General features: G+C 42.9%; 1 protein-coding gene across 1 annotated transcript in view; it reads right to left on the bottom strand.

The window, feature by feature from the left end:
- TXNDC5 (thioredoxin domain containing 5) overlaps positions 1 to 20,963 on the bottom strand; it is a 600,564-nt gene that overhangs the window by 195,966 nt on the left and 383,635 nt on the right. Inside the window, exon 8 of the mRNA XM_044065418.1 lies at positions 7,021 to 7,103. Within this exon, the coding sequence (XP_043921353.1) occupies positions 7,021 to 7,103 (83 nt within the window). The remainder of the gene's footprint in view (positions 1 to 7,020; positions 7,104 to 20,963) is intronic.

Below are 20,963 nucleotides of genomic sequence, written 5' to 3' on the forward strand. Positions count from 1 at the left end.
TTCAGATAAAACTACTGGGGACAAATCACTTTTTCTTTCGGAAGGGGTAGCTTGGCTTCCCCTGATCAGCATTATAAGGTCTTCCGCCATTTTAAGCATTTGAGACTGAGGCAAGGAAGCAGGTTCCTGAGATAGAGTCATTGGTTTCTTGGGTGTGGTTCGTACCCTGGGCCTTAGAAACTCTGTAGTTTTCGAAAGAACAGTAGACTCGAAATAAGTTATCGTTTTTTGTCGAGAATCAGTAGTGCAAAGTACTTCCTCGGAAGCCGGCGCCTGCTCAGCGGCTCTGAACCCATCCAAGCTAGAGACAACCACAGGATCCTTAGTCGATGAAGAGTTTTGCTGTATACCGAACTCCGAAAGGGTCTTCGTAGCGACCTGCAAATCCACAGAAGCTGGCATCAAGGGCTGCGATAGTGCCTTACGGAGGACCGGAGAACTGACTACTAGCTTAACGGAAGCGTCATCGGTAGGTTTGGACCTCTGCGGTCTGTCTCTGTCGTTATCCTTGTTTTTTTGGAAGATCTGCTGTCGGATGGCTTACCGAAGTCATATCGGAAATCGAGGACTGAGAGCGAAAATATCTAGCTACAATAAGGGCCCGATGACGTATAGTTCTGGCGTTGAACAAAGCACAGAAGCGACAATGGGGGACGTCGTGGTTTGGGCCCAAGCAAATGACGCAGTAAGAATTAAAGTCTCGGTGTGGTATTTGCTTTCCACAGGCGAGACAATTAACTTTTTCTGACATCAGTTAGAGCAAGAAAAAAGGATCCCCAACGGGGTACTTACCTTTAGAAGACTTCAATTTCAATTCGGAAAACGAAAACTCAGGTAGCAGCGGACTGGCACTCGTGCAAACTGCTTCTGCTTTGGGCTCCTCAGCAAGCAAGACTAATGTAATGGCGTCGGCTGCCTTACTTTATACTACTGATGACCTGACGTCAGTCCTGAAGCGACAGCAACCGATGCAGAAATACTAAGTCTCTATTATTCGGGCCGACTGAAGGCTACCCTGGCAGGCATAACCCAAATGTGATGACTGCAACAGTGAAACACGAAGAACATCTAGAGTTATAGCTACTGCCTTGATCCTACGGCCTGAAGAACAAGTCTTGCCAGGCAAGAAGAGCTTGCAATAATTTCCTCCACCTGAAACTGGGTTATCCCTGCATGATGTGGTGGAAGACAGGCTACCTGATTTACAGTGTTCAACTGGGCACCTATGAGCTCCAGGCTCTGAACAGGCTGAAGATGAAATTTGTAGATCTTGACTGAGATGCTTAGTGACTGACATAACTGGAGAAATTAGTCTCGGGACTTCTTTAGGAGATGCTTGGTTGGGGTGGTGAGGAGCCAGTCATCTAGGTATGGAAAAACTCAGAATCCCAGCAGTCTCAAATAAGCTGCTACCACTGCTATACATTTGGTAAGCACCCTGGGGGCTGTGGTGAAACCAAAGGGCAGGGCTCTGAACCAACAGTAACTGGCCCCTAGCTGAAAATACAGAAATTTTCAGGATGTCCTGCTCGTCTTGATGTGATAGTGCACATCCTGAAGATTGATGGAGCGCATCCAATCACCCTTGCTTAGAAACGGCTGAATGAACTGACCCGTGACCATTGGGAACTTTGCCTTCTTCACAAATTGATTCAGTTTGCTTAGATCCAGAACTGGTCTGAGGTCCCTGATTTTCTATGGCACTAAAAGGAATCTTGAGTAAGTTCAGAATCCATTCTGGTCTGGTAGGACCTCCTGGATGACTCTCGTCTAGCAGCTTTTGTATTTCTTGGCCGCCTCCTTTTGACTGGTTGGGACGTTGTGAAGCCTTTTTCTTTTGGTTGGGAGATTCTGGGAAAATGGTATGCAATATCATCGGATATGATTTTTAGCACTTAGGAATCTTTTGTTATTGATGTCCAGGCACCCCCCACGAGTGCCTCCAGAGATGGGCAGTCAGGACTGCTGAAAGGGTTTATCCAAAAACAAATCTCAGAAAGCCTGGTTTTGTGGGCCTCATCTGCTGCGAGGGCGGTGTCTTCTGTCTGAATTCCCCCCTCTGCCCATGAGGGAATTATCACCAAGTGAATCCTGAAAAGGACCCCGAGACTTACAGAACCACAATTTCTTGCCTCCTCTGATTCCTAGAAAAGGATTGATGAGGGGTAGAAAAGTGTACCCCTACAGCAGACAGGGTCTTTCCATCCTGTTAATTCTGAGAATGCATTTCCTTTACAGAAGGGCCAAACATGAATGTTCCTTCATAATTGGCATTCATGAACAATGGACTTGAAGGGCTCCACAAAATCGCATTCATGCACGTCTCCCAACAGATATGCCCGAACCAGCTGCCCATGAGGTACCCTCCGCAGCATGGGGTATTAGCCTCATGAAGGCATTAGATATGGATAACAGAGTGGCCCATCTGTGAAAAGACTTCTTGTAGTCCTCTATGGACATTGACTCAGAGAGGGATTTGGACAGTTCCTTAGTCAAATCCTACTGTAATCTTGTGAAATATGCCAAGTAATTCAGAGACCTCAAGTCAAAGGTCAATTAAGCAAAAATGTGCCTTCCAAATCTGTCCAATGCCCTAGACTCTGTTAGGGGGAAGGACAGAGGAGCTCTGCTCCACTAGCTTCTTCATGGCTGACTCCACAACCATAGTATGAACAGGGACTACACCTTGCTCCAGTGTAGTCTGTCTTCAGGTGGTGCCAGGAATTTATCAGGATGATGGCGAATGGGCTGCATCCAGTTCCTTCCACGCCTGGCAAGAGGCTAGATCTATAACCTCATCTGCCAGGGGAGTCACCCAAAATGTAGATAGACTGGACAGAAAGTGTCCAGAAAGACTGACTCCTCATGGCAAGGGTATCTGAGAATCATCCACCTTTTTGCTTGAGAGTCTCTAGGATGTATCCAAAGAAAATGTCATCCGGTAGAGATCTGGGGGACCCCTCCCCTTCAAAGTCAGTGTCCTCAGTGAGAGATTCCATAGGAGAAACTGTTTCCCCTCTTAAACATTCTCTTCCAGAGAACCTCTTCAATGGGGTGATCTGGAGAGGGATCTGAAAAGAGGGTAAAATCCTCAATCGGGATGGTCTGGATGCTTGATGGTGCCTGCTGTCCCCGTGGAATAGGTCTGAGAGGATCAGAGCTAGGATCCAAAGGGGGAATGTCTGTAGGATCCAAAGTGGAGAGAGTAGCCAAATTTCTCGACAGAGAAAACTCTGACCAGAAGCCGTAGATGACCACACCTGATCAAAAGCTGCCAATGTTACCACACCTCAACCCTGTCTGAACCCATGCCTCGAACTGGAGATCAGAACTGAGCTGTCCAATGATGAAGCTCCAAGGGGCAGGGAGGGGTCTGACAAACATCCGAGTGGAACCCAGCCCCCAACCCCACCCGAGCTGGTGCCCATGCTTCAGCTCCAGGACTTGTCCTGGTCAAAAACAATCTGACCTAAACAAGTCAGGGAAGGCAATGAAGTCGAAAATCTGGCCACCTTTGGATCAGACATCAGCACTTTTGGGTCTCTCGGATATGAGGGCTCCGAAACTGTGGGTCGGATCAGAGAAGGAGATATCACTGCATGAGAAGTAGAAGGGAGACTCACGGATCTGATGGGTGATGGAGCTAGGATAACCTCCATCTGAATCTTATCTTCTGAGGAACTTCCTCATCACCCCATCCACTTTGGCTTCTGAAAGGATCCTGCAGGACCTAATAAAAGAAGTGGTGGACTGGGGCCAAGACTCTTTCCTCAGAGTCCTCTGAAGAAAAGGGGAATGGAGCAGAGGAGAAAAATTCTATGTGAACTCTGGGGACCATGTTCTAGGAGACTTGGTATGAACAGTAGTCTGATCCGAGGATATGGGATCCTAGTGTTTCATTTTGGACCCAAAGGGGTCAGATCTGATACATCCAGAATCTTTTGCAGAGGCTCTGAAGTAGTAGTGGTCTTTGGAAAGTGGGCTGGAAACTGCTTATGTGACTTGTATGCCTCTGAAGAGGCTTTGGCTGCTTTAGTGGGGGGGTTTGAGCCCCGGAAGAGGAAGGTGGAAACAATCTTTCAAAACTAATTTGTTTTTGCTGTCACTAAAGGCCCTAGAGTTAAAGGCTGCAAAAATGGAGCACTCAAGTGTTGAGATGGGAAGCTCCCAAGGCAGTAGACACACTCCCTGTAGGCAGAGTTAGGGATCTTATGCCCACAGGAAATGTATCTTTGAAGCCTGTTGGTTTCTCACCCATAAAACAAATATACACAACTCCTGATCTACAAACATGAAGTGAAAAAAATAAAGAAAAAGAGAAAAAAAATGTTTTTTAAACTGACAGCAATGGTAAGAGAGAAAGCATCCTCCAGAGGGTAAAAGAGAAAAAAGGATATAGAAAAGTACCAATAATGGTACTGAGTATCTAACAAGGGTTGGAAAAAGTAGAAAATGGATAGAAAATATGATTATCGCTACAGAGGTAAGTCGAAAGTTTAACAATTAAGGAGAGGGAGGTGGGTGATGCATACGACTGTTAAGGTCAGAGTTAGAAAAAAATGTGTGACTGCCAACCTTAATATGCTACAGATGGGGATTTATCTCCAAGAGCCTTTTGGGTGTTTTATTGCACTGTAAAAGATCTGGGGTATAGTATGTTGACTAGGGCATTACAGGTAGAGGGAGAAGCCTGAGAGTTGGATCTGAGAGTCTTGTAAATGCTGCAAAGTTGGATAAGAGACCTAGTCATTCAGGAATGAATGAAAAGGACAACATCAGATTGTGGCAGTTCCCTGGGATAGATGACTTCTCAAAGGATACAATAAATGCATTTTTTGGCATTTAAATTTTGCCCACGTTTATGACACCAGTTACTTATTTGGGACAAACCTCCCTGAAGGATTGCAAAGTCATTCGAGTATTCAATGATTGCTGTCAGCTTACAGTTACCTGCAAACAGTCAGCCAGAGCTCTTTGGCATTGGCTTTTACTTCAGAAATAAATGCCAAACAAGAGAGGTCCCAGCACAAAACTCTGGGGGACTCCACTGGTGACTAGTCTCTTTGTGGTGGTAACTAGGCTTATTTTGATTTCCTGCACCCTATCTGCAAGCCCACGGGCAATGCAGTGAGTGATAGGTTTTTATTCTCAGTTTAATTTAGCTTTTCTACTACGCCCGAGTAGGGAATTGTGTTAAAAAAGCTTTGGGCATATTGAGGTATGCGGTGTGTACCATTCTGCCTTCTTCCATTACTGTGATGACCTTTACAAAAAAATCCACTGGGTTGAGTAAGCATGACCTGCCCTTGATGAATCCAAACTAAGATAGGTCAAGTGTTTGGAGGGTCCCTATGTAATGATGGATTAGTTCCATAAGTCTTTCCAAGGGAATGACTGCAGCTGCTCTCCATTCACTTGGTCCACAACTTGTATGGATGCGGAGATTAAACAGGATTGTTATGGGTGTGGCTAAATTGTGCTTCATGCTATTTAAGATGTGCTTATTTTTCTTCTCAGCATAAGAACTCAAACAGGTGAAATAGCTGAATATGAGGAAAACATGAAGCACCTTGGCATACTCTTGACAAAGTGAAACTGAATTAATTAACTGTGCTGAGAAGAAAACTAATTTTCTAGTAGGTTACTTTTACCAAGAGGCCTTGTCTCACTAGGGGAATTAACTTAAGAGTAATAAATATCTTTCTGATCATACCATGACATTCTGTTCTCTACACTGTTCTCACTACATCCCTGCTAAATTTACCAGGTCAAACTAGAAACAAACCACTATCTCTAAATGATTCAAGGTGGCCCAATTTCATAAACTACAGCAGCAGTTGTTCCTTTGGATTCAAACCGATGCACCCTTTTGCCAAGCATTAGTAATGCCTTAATTTGATACAATATTCCAAGGGATCCTGAGGTCAGCTGAAACAGCACTCAAATATCTTGTAGGAAAATCAGATATGGAGCTAGTTCCTTTGTTTGTTACCTTGCTATATTCTGGAATGCTCTTCCCTGAACTGACAGTGTATGAAGACAGAAGAAGCATCAAAATGTAGTTTGTGTTGTACTGTATTCTCTGTCTAATAAAAGCTATAAAAATGGGATTACCGAAATCAGAAAACAAGCTTTTTTTTAAACCCTGCCCATCAAACATACTGCATTAGTTGTATCCATATATTACTGGTAGATTTCATTATAATTTACTGTGTTATTCTTCCAAAATTCTCTGTTCTGCTAGCATGATAATTATCTAAAGAGATATTACCTGTTTTATTGCTCGTGTTTTCACATTATACTATTCAATGTTAAAGTGACGTTTGTTACATGCTCTTGTTCGCCATTACTGTTTATGTTTTATGACTTCATTTAGTTATCTTGTGAATATTATGTGCCAACATAATGGGGCTTTTCTCCACAGACTTCCAGTGAAAACAGGCATACAGTTAAAACATTTATATTGTTAAACAAGATGCTTATCACAAGAAAGGCAATGAGGGTATGAAGCAGAATATGTTGCATTCAGTGAGCTCAAAGTACATGACAGAAGAAATTAACATGTACAGGCAATGCCCATGACACAATGATGTACAATGTGAAAGAATGAGGATGACAAGAGAGCGACAACAAAAGGCAACAGATGGAAAACCCTGAAGCTGATGAGAATGATGCCACAAGTGCAAATCCTGTTCTTCACTGAGAAAGAAGTCTATTAAGATGCAAATGTTTGTCCTTTGGCACGCCTGAGGTGTGCTGTTTATCCTAACTTCTAACAAAAAAGTCTACACATGGTATGCTCTCAAGATCAAGCAACAGTGATCGTCATTTTCATTGGTCCAATGTTGGCTATCCTACTGTCAAACTGGCATGAAGTAAAATTCTGAATATGGAAAATGCTCAAACTGTCAGACCTCTTGCATCTCAATGCCTAACTTCTAATACAGCAACTGCAGTACAAAGGAATAAAAATTAAAGCCAGGTCAATTAAGACTTGCTGGAAAGTAATAAACTACTTACCAAGGGGCATAAAACTTCACAAATGTGATACCTTCTGCAACAACGTCATCAAAGTTTTCTTCGTTTAGAATAACCACATCAGACTGTAGAAACAAAATCTAATAAGCTTACTGGAAAATGAGGATAACGTACAATAAACATTTCATTTCATCTTGATCCACTGAAGAATACACAGAATTGTTCTGGCTGTACGGCTGCTTCAGAAATTCATTGCACATTTAAAATACCTTTCTGGAACAGTAGGCTTTTAAGTCAAAAGAAAAAAATAGTAGTACCATAGCATTAGATCTTCAAAGACATGTCACTGTAAATGTAAAATCATTAAGTCTGGCTTTACCCAACTCTGAAATACAGTTATCTGGCAGGATTTGTTTCTCCAGATGTGGCCAAGTTCAACACCTGCAACCAATGTCTATTGACTGTTTTTGAAGGTACTAAAACAGGTGGCAAAGACACCATTGTTTAGCCATATTATTCTTAGCTTTCTTTAGTTTTTTGAACCTGTAGCCATGCAGGGACTGTGCTTGTGTTAGACAAAGTCTACTGCTAACCAGCAATAGTAAAAAGACATGCACAAAGCAACATACTCTAATAAGAGCATGTAACATCCAACTAACATGGATGATAATGTCCATAAATTAAACCATGCAATGTAAAAACAATATGACAAATGTTAACTAATAGGTATGCAGAGAAAGTTTTGCAATGCCAGCTTAGATGGCACAGTGGCATACAGCCATGAAACTCAGCTGACCAGTTGGCTTTACTACCAGTTTGAAATGGCATGGACAGACTGAAACAGGTGACTAGGAACTGTCAATGAAAATAAATGTAAACTAACATGATGACCTCTAAACATGGCACAGATGATGCACAGGTGCAATGCGTCTCCAAAATGGCAAGTATGCCAATGTATGGCAATGTGACATTTGAATAAAAAGATAATGCATAGGAAAGGCTCACTTATCCACTACCTCCTCCTTCAAACATTTTCTTATGCCTCTCATTTATGCAGTGAAACTACAGCTACTATATTTTTGACATAACCCATACATGAAGATACAAAAGGATAAAACAATAAATACAAAGGAATGACTGGCAACTGAATACATGCACTGGGCCTGATACATAAAAAAATTTAAGCACCACAGAAGCATCTCATTAAAGGTTGACAGCCTCATAGCTGCAAAGCAGAAAAGCTTACAAAAGTGGGAGAGTATCAGACCACTGACATACAAATATAAAAGCCCCAATTATGATCCAAGAGACCTGGGTCTTATTAGCAGTAAAGTTTCTTTTGGAATTAGAATGTGAAGAATGGCCATACCTTTTTTCAGGATGTGGTATAACTGGTTCCCTTAGTTAAGACTGGGCACCTGTAATTTAATTAGTGGTTTTCCTGCCTAATGGTAATAGCAGCATGTACTACAGGACATATGTATATCAGCAAGCACAGATGGAAATCACAGCCATGGGGGGGGGGGGGGGGTGAATTAGGATCTCTGTCCCAACAAGTAAAGATCAGATGGCTTCTTAACACACAAATCTCACCTACAAGGGGAACAATGGGCTGATTAGGCTCTCAACCCACTAATGGAATGAATGGTCTACATGACCCTCAAAAGCTTAAGTAATTATACCAAATTAGATGTATGAAAATATCGGTTAAGAATAGATACAAGTTGTGTGACAACGATTTAACAATGAGAAATTTTAGCCAGTTTATACAGAAATTAAAGGTAAGTTAGTGTAATACAAACAGGAAATGCAATACAAAGTGAGAAATATGCAGGCTTATGGTATATATTTAGAGGGAAAGCCAAGGGAGAGAAATTGAAAGAAGTAAAAAATTGAGTGAAGAAGGGAGAGTAAAGAGATGCAAGTTATGAATAGGTATTTGTTCACATTTAGGGATACAGTTTATTTTGGTGTTGAGCAAGAACAGAGACAACTTTTGGCTAGGAAATCTTTCAGAATTGTTCTGAAGGATGGAAGGGAGAATACTGATCTGACAGAGATAAGGAGTTCCAAGACTTAGCAACACTGTACAAGTACAGACAATGGCCAGTAGATTTGACAGGTTTGTGGACAGGAGTTTTTGGTCACTGGATCATAATGACCAACTAGTGCTGGACAAGCAAATGGATTCTGGACAACTTTACAGGTGGCAAGAAGCTGTGTATATGTTAGATGATGAGGTAGTTCTAACCAACTTAGAATTGTTAGTGCTATACAGTGGTGGGTTCTGAAAGATATCTACTGCAAATTTAGCAACTTTGTTATAGCATTGCTCAACTTTTGATTTTTGTGATGCCTGAAAGTTAGTAAGGATGGGAGCCATACCTCTCAATCTGGAAATATCAAAAATCTGGACAAGGCCCATGACAAATTGGTACAAATCTGCATGTTGATTAACATAAAATTTGCATACATAATTACATAACCCCACCCACTCCAGTGGAATTGTGAGATACCAACTTTCAAACGAAAAGTTAACAGAACCAAAATATGGCACCAGAGCCCCCCTGCAGCCATTCCAATGTCCCATTACCTGGCTATTTTGCCTCATTTACCAAAAACACTAATGTGCGTACTGCTGTACTTCTAACAATGATTATTTGGATTTTTATTGTTACATTTTATAGCACAATGCACAAACACTAAGACCTCTACTAAACAAAGCAATACTGTCGCACAATGAAAACAGACTTGGCAATAAAACATTCTCTGCCCTTGAAACTCACATTCATTGAAACAGCATTGAAACCCACACCACATCCAAAGAAAATGCATCTGGCCAGTGGTGGATAAAGATTACCTTTGGGCTGTTTTCAAAATTCAAATCATAGGCCCCTTGCACACACAAGAAACATACACGTGGTCTTTGATACACCTTCCTGACTTTATTAAATTATATTCCTTGTATAATACAGCATAATTGTTACACTTGGAGTGCATTTTAAATTTATTGCTTGAAGATTTTTCCAGTAGGCAATGAAACAAAATGCATGAACCAATAATGACAAAACCGCCCAAATCAGAATATTTCCATCAAAAAAGTCTATATATATATATATATATATATATATATATATATATATATATATATATATATTTATATATATATATATATATATATATATATATATATATATATATATATATATATATATATATATGTATGTATATATATATATATATATATATATATATATATATATATATATATATGTATGTATATATGTATATGTACATATATATATATATATATATGTATATATATATATGTATATATATATGTATATATGTATATATATATGTATATATGTGTGGAAAGTAAATATCAAAAATTCCCTGTAAGGAGAGAGAGAGAGAGAGAGAGACGGAGAGACAAGGGGGATAGAGGGTGTGAAACTAGGACTGCAACAGTGAATACACTCAAACATCTACATTAATGTAAGTGTACACAATTGTACTATGTTCTTCGTGTTTCACTGTTGCGGTCATCACACTTGGGTTAATTCCCAAAGCTGAAAAGGATGGAATCAGTCAAGAAGATTGGGGGCTGGCTAGGATGCCCTGCAGGACTGCAGTGGCAAAGCCTGTCCTGGATTTGGAGAAGATAGGTAGGTGGTAATGCTTGAAGGTATGAACAGAAGTCCATATTGTAGCCTCCAGGATGTCCCTGTTGGGGACCCCTCTGAGAAAAGCTGCAGAGGTGGAGGTTGCCCTGGTGGAATGCATCCTGACTCCTTTTGGGGGCGGTTTACCATGGTGTTTGCAGCAGAAATGGATGCAGTGTGCTATCCATTTGGATACTGTTTGGATATGGCCTTGCCCTCTGCCCCTGCTGCGGAGCTGACTAGCAACTGGTCAGTTTTTCTAAAAGATTTAGTCCTATACAGATAGAATCTGACTTGCTGTGCACATCTAGAGAGTGCAGAATCCTTTCCCCCTTGTTTTGTAGGTTTGGGAAAATAGTGGCCAAATGAATGGATTGGTTGAGAGGCACACTGGACACCACTTTAGGCATGAAGGATGGATTAGTCCTGAGGGAGACCCTGTCAGCAAGGAAAATGATGAAGGTCACTACAAACATAAGTGCTTGTAGCTCTGTAACTCTTCCAGCTGAAGTGATGACCAGAAGCAAGGCTGTTTTCCAATAGAGGAATTTTAACTCTGCTGAAGCTGCAGGTTCAAATGGGGGGGGCAGAGTGAGGTTTTCCAACACAAAGTTAAGGTCCCAAGCTGGGATAGGAGCTCTTCTAGGTGGCCTTAAGTTGTTATCCCCTCTTAGGAACTGATGAGAGGATGTGAGAAGAGAGGTGGCTCTGTGCTGCAATCAGCAGAGATGACAGAATTTAATAGAAGAGAAGGATAGACCCCTGTGTAGTAGGTCTGCCAGATAATCCAGGATGAGAGGTAGGGAGGGCTGTGCTGCTTCGGCTCCCTTAGCCTGGATCCAGGTGCAAAACCTTTTCCACTAGTCAGCATAGGATTTTCTAGTGCTGGGGTGTCTGGCCTCACGTACAACATCTAGGACTTGTTTGCTTAGGTTGGCAGCTTGAGGAGAGGTCAGGGAATAAGCCAGGCTGCCAGGTTGAGGGTCTGCAATTGGGGATGCATGAATTCTCCATTCTTCTGGGTCAGGAGTGTTGGGATCTGAGGTAGGTGCCATGGTGGCAGGGGTGACAGGCTGAGCATCAGTGGGTACCAGTGCTGGCATGGCCAGCCTGGGGCAATCAGGATTGCCCTTGGTTTTTCCTCCCTTATTTTGAGCAGTACCCTTGAAATGAGTGGTAGAGGGAGAAATGCATAGACTGACAGGTTTACCCATTGGAAGCACAAAGCATCCACTTTCCAGGCCTTGCTGTGAGGTTCCCTGGTGCAGAATTTGCTGAGCTGATGATTGGAGTGGGAGGCAAAGAGGTCCACCTTCGGGGTGCCCCATTTCTGGGTTACACGGGTGAAGGTTCTGTGGTCTAGCTGCCACTTGTGTGGGTCTTGCAGGTTTTTGCTCAAGTTGCCTGCCAGAGAGTTTAGGGAGCCTGGCAGGAATTGTGCTAGCAGGTGTATTTGCGTGGCTGAGCCCGTGTGCCAAAGGGTCATGGCGAGCCTGCAGAGAGGATAAGAGTGAGTCACTCCCTGCTTGTTGATATACCACATCACTGTGGTGTTGTCCGTTTTGAGCAGCAGAGGCCCCGGGGAGAGTAGGGGTCTGAAAGCTGTCATGGCGTGATGAACAGCTAGCATCTCTTTTTGATGTGCAGATGTACTTGATTTGAGCTCCAATGGCCTTAATGCACCAGCCGTCCAGGTGTGCACCCCAGGCATAGTCTGATGCCAATGTGGTGAGGGTTTGGATGGCATGGGGTTGTGAGAAGGGAAGTCCCTTGTTGTGGTTGCATGCTGCTGCTCACCAAAGAAAGTCTTTGCTTAGACAGGGTATCATTGGTATGATAGTTTCCAGGTCTTGAGAGCGTTGGCACCAAAGGGTTTTTAGGTACCATTGTAGTTTCCTCATATACAGTCTGGCATATGGAATGTGTAGAATGCAGGAGGCCATGAACCCTAGAGCTTGCAGGATTTTCCTTGCAGATAACTGGGTTCTGGTGGCTAGTTGAGAGTAGCAGCTTGTCAGGTAGGCTTGTTTTTCTGGAGTAAGGAATGCCACCTGGGAGATGCCGTGTCCAGGCTTGCTCCCAGGAATACAATTTTTTGTGTGGGGACTAGTTTTTATTTCTTTTCGTTGATAGTATACCCCAGGGAGGTAACTAGGTGCTTTACAAAGGTCAGGTGCTGTAACAGCTTTTCCTGACTGTCTGCCCGAATCAGGCAATCGTTTAAGTAGGGGTAAATCTGAATATTGCTTTGTCTGCAAAAAGCAATGGCTGAAGCCAGGCATTTTGTGAAAACTCTGGGAGCAGTGGATAAGCCAAAGGGAAGTGCAGAGAACTGAAAGTGCATAGATCCTGCCCTGAAACCTAGATATTTCCTGCAAGATTCCCTGATTGGGATGTGTAGGTAGGCCTCTTTTAGGTCAAGGGTGGCTAACCAAGCATCCTTGGAAAGCATAAGCAGCTGCTGGAGGGTGAGCATTTTGAATTTTGGTATCGCCAGAAAGGTGTTTAGAATGGATAGAACGAGGATTGGGCGTGAGGTGCCCTCTTTTCTGGGTACCAGGAAGAGTCTGGAATAGAAACCTTGGCCTATTTATCTGCAGGAACATGTTGTATTGACCTCATGGAGAGCAGGGAAAATGCTTGCTTTTTGGCCTCTGCCCACTGGTTTGGAGGAAGATCTGGGAACCCTTTTGGGGATGGCAGAGTGTGGAAATAAAATTCTTATCCCTGGGACACTTTGTTTAGGACCCATCGGTCGTTGGTAAGAGAGCCCCAGTTGTTTGCATGGAAGGAGAGTTTTCCTCCTAGGGACACAAGCAGGTGGGCAGAGTTAAGGGGCGGAGGTGTAAAGTCATTGTGAGTTCTTACCATAAGGGGGTGGCTTAGCACTCCCTGTTTTGGAAGAGGAGGAATTCCATTGCTTAGATCTCTGTATTCCCTGGGACTGCTGCGAGGGGGGGGGGGGGTCTGGGCTGAGCTGGCCTGGAGGGGCCAGAAAGGACCAGTGCTTGGAGGGGCAATGCCTACTGAACCTCGTAAGCTGGACCTGTAAAAAGTCTTTAATTGTCTGCATAGATTTAGCTTTGTCTTGCATCTTTTTTAAGACCTCTACTGCCTTGGTGCCAAACAAATCGTCTTTGTTCAATGCTGCGTTCAATCATTTTGATTTGACATGGTCTGGCAAGGTCTGTTCCTTAAGCCAAGCAAGCCTTCTAAGGACAGAACCAGTGACTGCTGCCCTGCAGGATGCTTCTAGGGTGTCAAAGCCACACTGCAGGATGTGCTTAGTAACTTGGTTTGCAGAATGCATAAGCTCTTGTAATTCTTTATTTTCTGCACAAGCAGAAAAGGAAGATATTTTTTGTTTGACAACTTCCATGCTATGCTGCTGATATTTCAGCATGTGGAACTGACAATTTAGTGCTCTAATAACAAGAGTTGCAGGTGTGTATATATTTTTTACCCAATCTGTCTAAAGCTCGGGAATCCATGCCTGAGGGGGTGGGATTCTTAGCTGAGGTTGCTTTAATTCCTTTAGGTCCTTGGGAGATTACCCCTGAGTCAGCAGTAGGATTTTTGAAAAGGAATGTGAGAAAGTCAGGGGCTCTATAGTACCTGTCAGGTTTCCTGTGAGCAGGAGGAAGGGTGTCAGGAGTCAAACTGGACTCCATAAAAACATGATCCACAACATCCAGGACAGGAGGAATGGCTAAAGGTCTGTGCTGTGGTAAATAAGAATTCCCTGAGTCTTTTTGACTGCGGATAGTCCTCACATTCCTATAGGAAATGCTCCCTTAAAGTATGTAGGGTTTCACTAAATGAAAACTCCTTGGGTGGAGAGGCAGAAGGAATGGATTCCTCTGCATCACAATCCTCAAGCAGAGAGGGGTTGCATGTCTTCATATTCAGAAGCATCAGAGTAATCGGACTCCTGTTCAGATAAAACTACTGGGGACAAGTCTCTTTCTTTTCCCCTAATAAGCATAATATGGTCTTCTGCCATTTTAAGCATTGGAGACCGAGGCATGAAAGCAGGTGCCTGAGCTTGGGTCATTTTTTTTTTGGGGGGGGCGTAGTTCGTACCCTGGGCCTTAGAAACTCGGTAGCTTTAGAAAGAACTGAAGATGCGAAATAAGTCGTCGGTTTGTGTCTAGTATAATTAGTGCAAAAAACTTCTTCCAAAGCAGGTGCCTGCTCAGCGGCTCCGGACCCATCCAAGGTAGAGACATCTGCAGGATCCTTAGTCGAAGAAGAGTCTTGCAGCATACAGGACTCCGAAAGGGTCTCGGTAGCAGCCTGTGAATCCACAGAAGCGGGCTTCAGGTGCTGTGAAAGCACCTCACTGAGGACCGGAGAACTGAGTACTAGCTTAATGGAAGCGCCGTCGGCAATTTTGGACCTGTGCGGTCTGTCTGCCTTTATCCTTATGTTTTTTTGGAAGATCGGTAGTCAGATGGCTTACTGAAGCCATATCTGAATTAGAGGACTAAGAGCGAAAATATCTAGCTACAATAAGGGCCTGACGATGTATAGTTCTGGCGTTGAACAAAGCACAAAAGTGACAGCGAGGGACATCGTGGTCTGGGCCTAAACAGGTGACGCAGTAAGAATGGAAGTCTCAGTGTGGTTATTTGCTTTCCACAGGCGAGACAATTGTTAACTTTTTCTGACATTGGTTAGAGCAAGAAAAAAAGGATCCCCAACGGGGTACTTAGCTGTAGAAGACTTCCAACTTAAATTCGGAAAAAAAAAACAAAAAAAAAACTCATGAAGCGGCCGACCAACACTCGTGCAAACTGCTTTGGGCTCCTCGCAAGAAAGACTGATGTAATGGCGTCGGCTGCCTGATTTTATATCACTGACGACCTGACGTCAGTCCTGGAGCGACAGCAACCGACGCAGAAATACTAAGCCTCTGGTATACGGGACGACTGAGGGCTACCCCCGGCAGGATAACCCAAGTGTGATGACTGCAACGGTGAAACACTAAGAACATCACCAGAAGCGCTAATTCAACATCTCCGGAGTTCAGGATTTTGAAATTTGCGCTTCTGGGGTTTTGGAGTTTTGAGCTTTCGGCTTTATAATCCCAAGTAAATCGATATTTCACAATTTCGGGATTATAAAGTCATATATATATATAAATATATATATATATATATATATATATATAGATATAGACATAGATATATATTATCAATAAATAATGACAGCAGTGTTAAGCCACGGGCATCTTGCATAGCTTCTCAAACATATTTTAAATTTCAGTTTTTTGCTTGACGTACTCTGATTTGTGTTATCAGAACAACTCAGTAGCTGTAAAACACACAACAAAATAAACTAGGCGACTTCCAATTTTTAGACTAAGTACTGACAGCCCCTCTCCTATATTCATCCTATCATTGTAATCCAGGTGCTGTTAACTGGCCACTCTTGCTTCTCCACTGTCCGCAGTGTCTGAAGTGGAAAAACATGTGTTTTATCTTCAATTCTGGAAAATGTACTGTACTGGTTTAAAAATAGTTTTCTTATAATGCACCACAGAACAGAATTCAGATTTTTCTGTTCCCGAATTTGGGTTAATGATATTGTTGCTCTTTCCACTGAGGCATAAATGCCCTTACGCATGGCATTTTCTCACTTCTGTTGCATCTGTAGCTACACCCTTGACTTGTTACACCCACCCCCTTTAAAAGTACAACACAGTACAGTATTAGCAATGCATCTGCATACTGTGGGAGTAGAACCCACAGCCTTCTGCATCAAAAGCAAGTATTTAACCTGCTATGCTATTAACAATGCAAGCAGATTCAGAATAAGCAACAGTAAATTTCTCTTCTCCTGAAGCTCTCAGGTCCTTGTAAAATCCACTTGACACAACTGTATCTCTGAAATTTGCAGCACAAGAAATCTGGAAAAAGCCAAAATTTATTTTTTGGGGGGGGATCAAAAGCTCAAAAACCAGGGACATATTTTAAACACTGCTTGCATAATTTTGGAAAGTTGGTAGAATAAAATGGTGTGTTACAACCATAAATTTCACTACCGAGTCTTGAACTCAGGACCCTGTACACTATAGTCAGAACATACCACTATGCCAAATCAGCAGTTTCCTGAATAGAAAGGCTGAAACTTTAATGGCTATCATTTAGTGAATTCAGTTCTCACTTACCATAGCTCTCAACCTCTTAGCACAAAAAACCTGGAAAAGCTAATAATGCGGGAATACAGAATTCAGTTCTCACCATAACTCTCAACCTCTTAGCACAAAAATCCCGGTCAAAGCCAATAATGGGGGAATACAGCCATACTGATCTTATAAACTTAGAAAATTGCTAGAATAGAAGGTTTGGTGTTACCATTTCTTTTCTGAAGAATATGAAGTCTGAAATTCAAATGCCTGTCATTATTTAGTGAATTCAATCCTAAATGCAGAAAACCACAGATTTTATGATGAACAGAACAAAATATGAGGCATAAATGTGGAAAAAGTTTTCAGAAAGGGTGGTGGGTAGGGACCTTAGTCTCTTGTTACCTGTACCCAAGGTACAAGGTTTGAGCCGGATTACCTCCTCTAGCCACCAGGTATAGTCACCTGGGGCATCACACACTCACACAATTTTGTATATGCAAGTCGAATTTAAGATAATCATACACTATCACCCCTAATAATTCACTATGAGAAGTGACTTCAATGGTGGTATTAGCGAAAGAGAGGACTTTAAATTTTGTTTTTTCATGGGAGAGGGGTTTGGGGAAAAAGTAGGTTTTTTTGTTTTGTTTTTTAGGGGTGAGCATGTATAGAGAGTTACAAAGCAGTGTTCCAGTTGCTGTTAAAGCTTCCGTGAGTAATTTTTTGGAGGTGTGCATTGTTGTCAGATGTGCAAATGAGTGTGGAGTCATCTGTATACTGTGTTTGGGAGGCCTATATTGTGTGGAGGGTGTTGATGAGAATGTTACTGAAGAGGGGACCAAGGATAGAGCTTTCTGGTACATCATGGTGACTGGAAGGTATGGAGTGAGGGTGGAATGCCACCTACTGACTGATGCCTATTGGACAGATATCTTTTGAACCACAGAAGGGTGAGGTGAGAGAGACCCAATGAGTACACCTGAAGTATAAATTTGCTGTGACAAACTGGTTTGAAAGCTTTAGACAAATTAGAAGTTATCTTCTTACCATAGCTATGTATCCGTGTTGTCCATTTTCATTCTTCAACATATGGATCAGAGTCAAATACTTATTTCATACTTGGGATCCAGCTCTGGAGCCCCACCCTGTACCCATAATGCTTTGCTGTATCACCAAATCCCCAGATCAACTTTGCTGCCCAATCTCTGTAGTATCAACAGACAGGTAGCTTACATCCTTCTAAGTTGGGATTTGCTGACTGAAGGCTCAGTGACTATTATAAAAATGCATTAGTTCTGGTTTAAGCACTTGGGCTTCAGGCCAATTATTTTACATTAAGAAGTTTTGTAGTTTGCACTCTTGTGGGAGGAAAGGCTAGATGCTGCCCTTCTGAGCTGGGAATTTCTGGTTAAAGGCTTATTGTGCCTGCTTATTTGATCAGTTACTTTCTGAAATTTGTGCGCCTTGTTTACTGTAGTCCAGAAGTTAGTAGTTTATTGGCCATTTTGGGATAATTTCTCTTTCATTTCCCTGCTATAAAAAACGAATTTGCATGGTTTTGCACGCTGTGCAGTGCCGGTTAGCTAGGGTTAAACAATTCCCGGCTCCACGAAGTCTGCTCTTCAATTTTTCCCTTGGAAATAGACAAACTTTCAACCTAAGCACTCAAACCATTCATTTTACAGCCCAGCACTTGCTTAAAACTCATAGCAAGCACTAATTAACCCTTGCACTAGACCCCCTATACTGTCCAGAAGGACAAGGCTCTCTACTCGTCCCTACCAGCTAATCAGTAAAACAGCTCACTTTACCTATTCAGGCATGTCCAAAGGGCAGTTTTAGGTGCACTCTCCAGGCCAACTGGTGAATCTGGGCATTTTGAGGCAATGTTACAACTGCTACCACCAAACACTAATATATGCGAGAGATGCAATTATACAGCCAAACTGGAGGCAAATCTCTCTCAACCCAAGACTGGAACTGACAGTCAAGAGAAGGAAAATGCAACACACCACCAGTCTCACATAGACCTACTAAACCAACACTGGCAAATAACACAAATGCACAAAAACATACTTGGAGGCTCTAAATAAAAATCTGAAAAAGCAACAGAGACCTCCAAAGCAGACACCCAAGAAACTTCCACACCCCATCACAAACCATGAAACACACCCATCACAAACCAAGAAACACATGCTTCACATACGTGTGCCACGCAATCACAGCCCTTAAGGCAAAATAACATACCCATTACACTAGTAATAGGCGACTCTATAGTCAGGCACACTGATGTCCCACTAACTAGGCTGGACAAGTAGAAGGTTACAGTTAGCAGTCCATGTTGGTGTGAATGACCTGAGACGTACCTCCCTGGACTACATGAAGAGACATGGAAGAGCTCTCTGATCATGTAGCCCAGGTCGGTATGACCCTGACTAGCATCCTGCCCTCACCAAGAATGATGCCACAGTATAAAGAAAAAATGATCAATTTCAACAATTGGCTAAGTTTCTGGTGTCATTCAAAGGGGATCCAGTATCTGTCCACCTGGGATGACATGCTCGATGAGCCACATTACTTCACAGGAGATGGCTTGCACTTGTCACCCTTAGACTTTCGAATACCGGGCAAAGCTTTTGCCGCCCCGCATGGTGCCTTTTTTAGGCAAGGCTCAAAAGACAAACCCACCACCGTAAATAGCACAAGTAACCAAAAACTGAGGGTAATGCTACTCAACGCCAGAAGACTAAACCTCAAAATGCATGCACTCGAGGCACTCCTCAGTATGGAGAACACCGATATCTGTGCAGTCACAGAAACCTGGTTTAAGGTTCCAGAGAGCACCCCAGCACTACCAGGCTATAACTCATACCATACTTTTCGGCCACAGAACCCAGACTGAAACACAAAAGGTGGGGGTGTATCCATATTCATCAGGAATACCCACACCTCCATGTTAGTGGCACAGCAAAATGCCTCAGCGATCATCCATGTGCAACTAACAATGGGCAAAACTGAAATTCAAATTGTAGCTTGCTACAGATCACCCACCATGACCCAAGACCCCCATTCCGTATTTCTGGAGACACTGGAAAATATGAAGGTCCTACCAAACGCCCTAATATTGGGTAATTTAAATTACCCAAACATTAACTGGGAGAACTACTCAAGTACTAACTCTCTTGCCCAACGCTATAGACGCGAACGCCCTGGATCAACTGGTCAACACCCCCACCAGAGGTGACAACATATTGGACCTGGCCATCACCAACATGGGCGACTGTTCTACACCGGAGGTCAAACCCTCACTGGTTAGATCGGACCATAGACTAATCACTCTGGATATCCACATTCCGCCCCCACCCCCAATAAAGGAAACCACCGTGAAAAACTTTTCAAAAGCAAACTTCACGTTACTTAAGACCAAGGTGGAAAGGTTCACTGCCCCCATGCTAAAGGACGTTGTCCAAGCTGCGGGATCCCTTACAAAGGCACTCTATGAGCACCTGCAAGAATGCATGGATCATGCTATCCCAAGCAAAACCAAGACTCACTCCTACAAGAAAAGGAAACCAGTCTGGTGGACCCCTGCCATAAACAAGCTATACAATAGGAGGAGGAAACTAGTACAGAAAAGAGTAAAATCCCAAGAAGGAAAGACATCCCTGATCATTATCAGCAAGAAACTATGATCCCTCATGAAATCATCCTAGGCTAGCTTCAAAAGAAAAATTGCCAAGGACTCCAAGATAACCACAAAGCGTTCTTTAGCTATGTCAAGAACCTAAGTGGATACTCTCAGATCTGCTCTGAGTTAGTGCAGAATAGCACAGAATACACTGAACCGAATGATATTGCCAACATTCTGGCATACAGGTTTAGTGCAAACTTCACTCCCCTCTCACCCACTAAAGGGTCATAACCATACCAGAAGAATGTACGGCCCCAGCAATCACCATCACACAAGTTAAAACCGCCCTATCCAAAGCCAAAAATACAGTTTCAATGGGGCCAGACTGTGTCCCAGGCTGTGTCTTACACGAGCTCCAAAATGAACTAACCCCTCACCTAAACACACTGTTCAAACTCAGCCCCTCTACAGGTTACGTACCCACAGAGTGGCGCACCGCAACAGTTATCCCGCTCCACAAAGGTGGGGCCACAACGGACCCCGGGAACTATCACCC

The sequence above is a fragment of the Protopterus annectens genome, chromosome 3.part0 (assembly GCF_019279795.1).
Source record: "Protopterus annectens isolate FY-2018-M chromosome 3.part0, PAN1.0, whole genome shotgun sequence".
Classification (NCBI taxonomy): Eukaryota; Metazoa; Chordata; order Ceratodontiformes; family Protopteridae; genus Protopterus; species Protopterus annectens.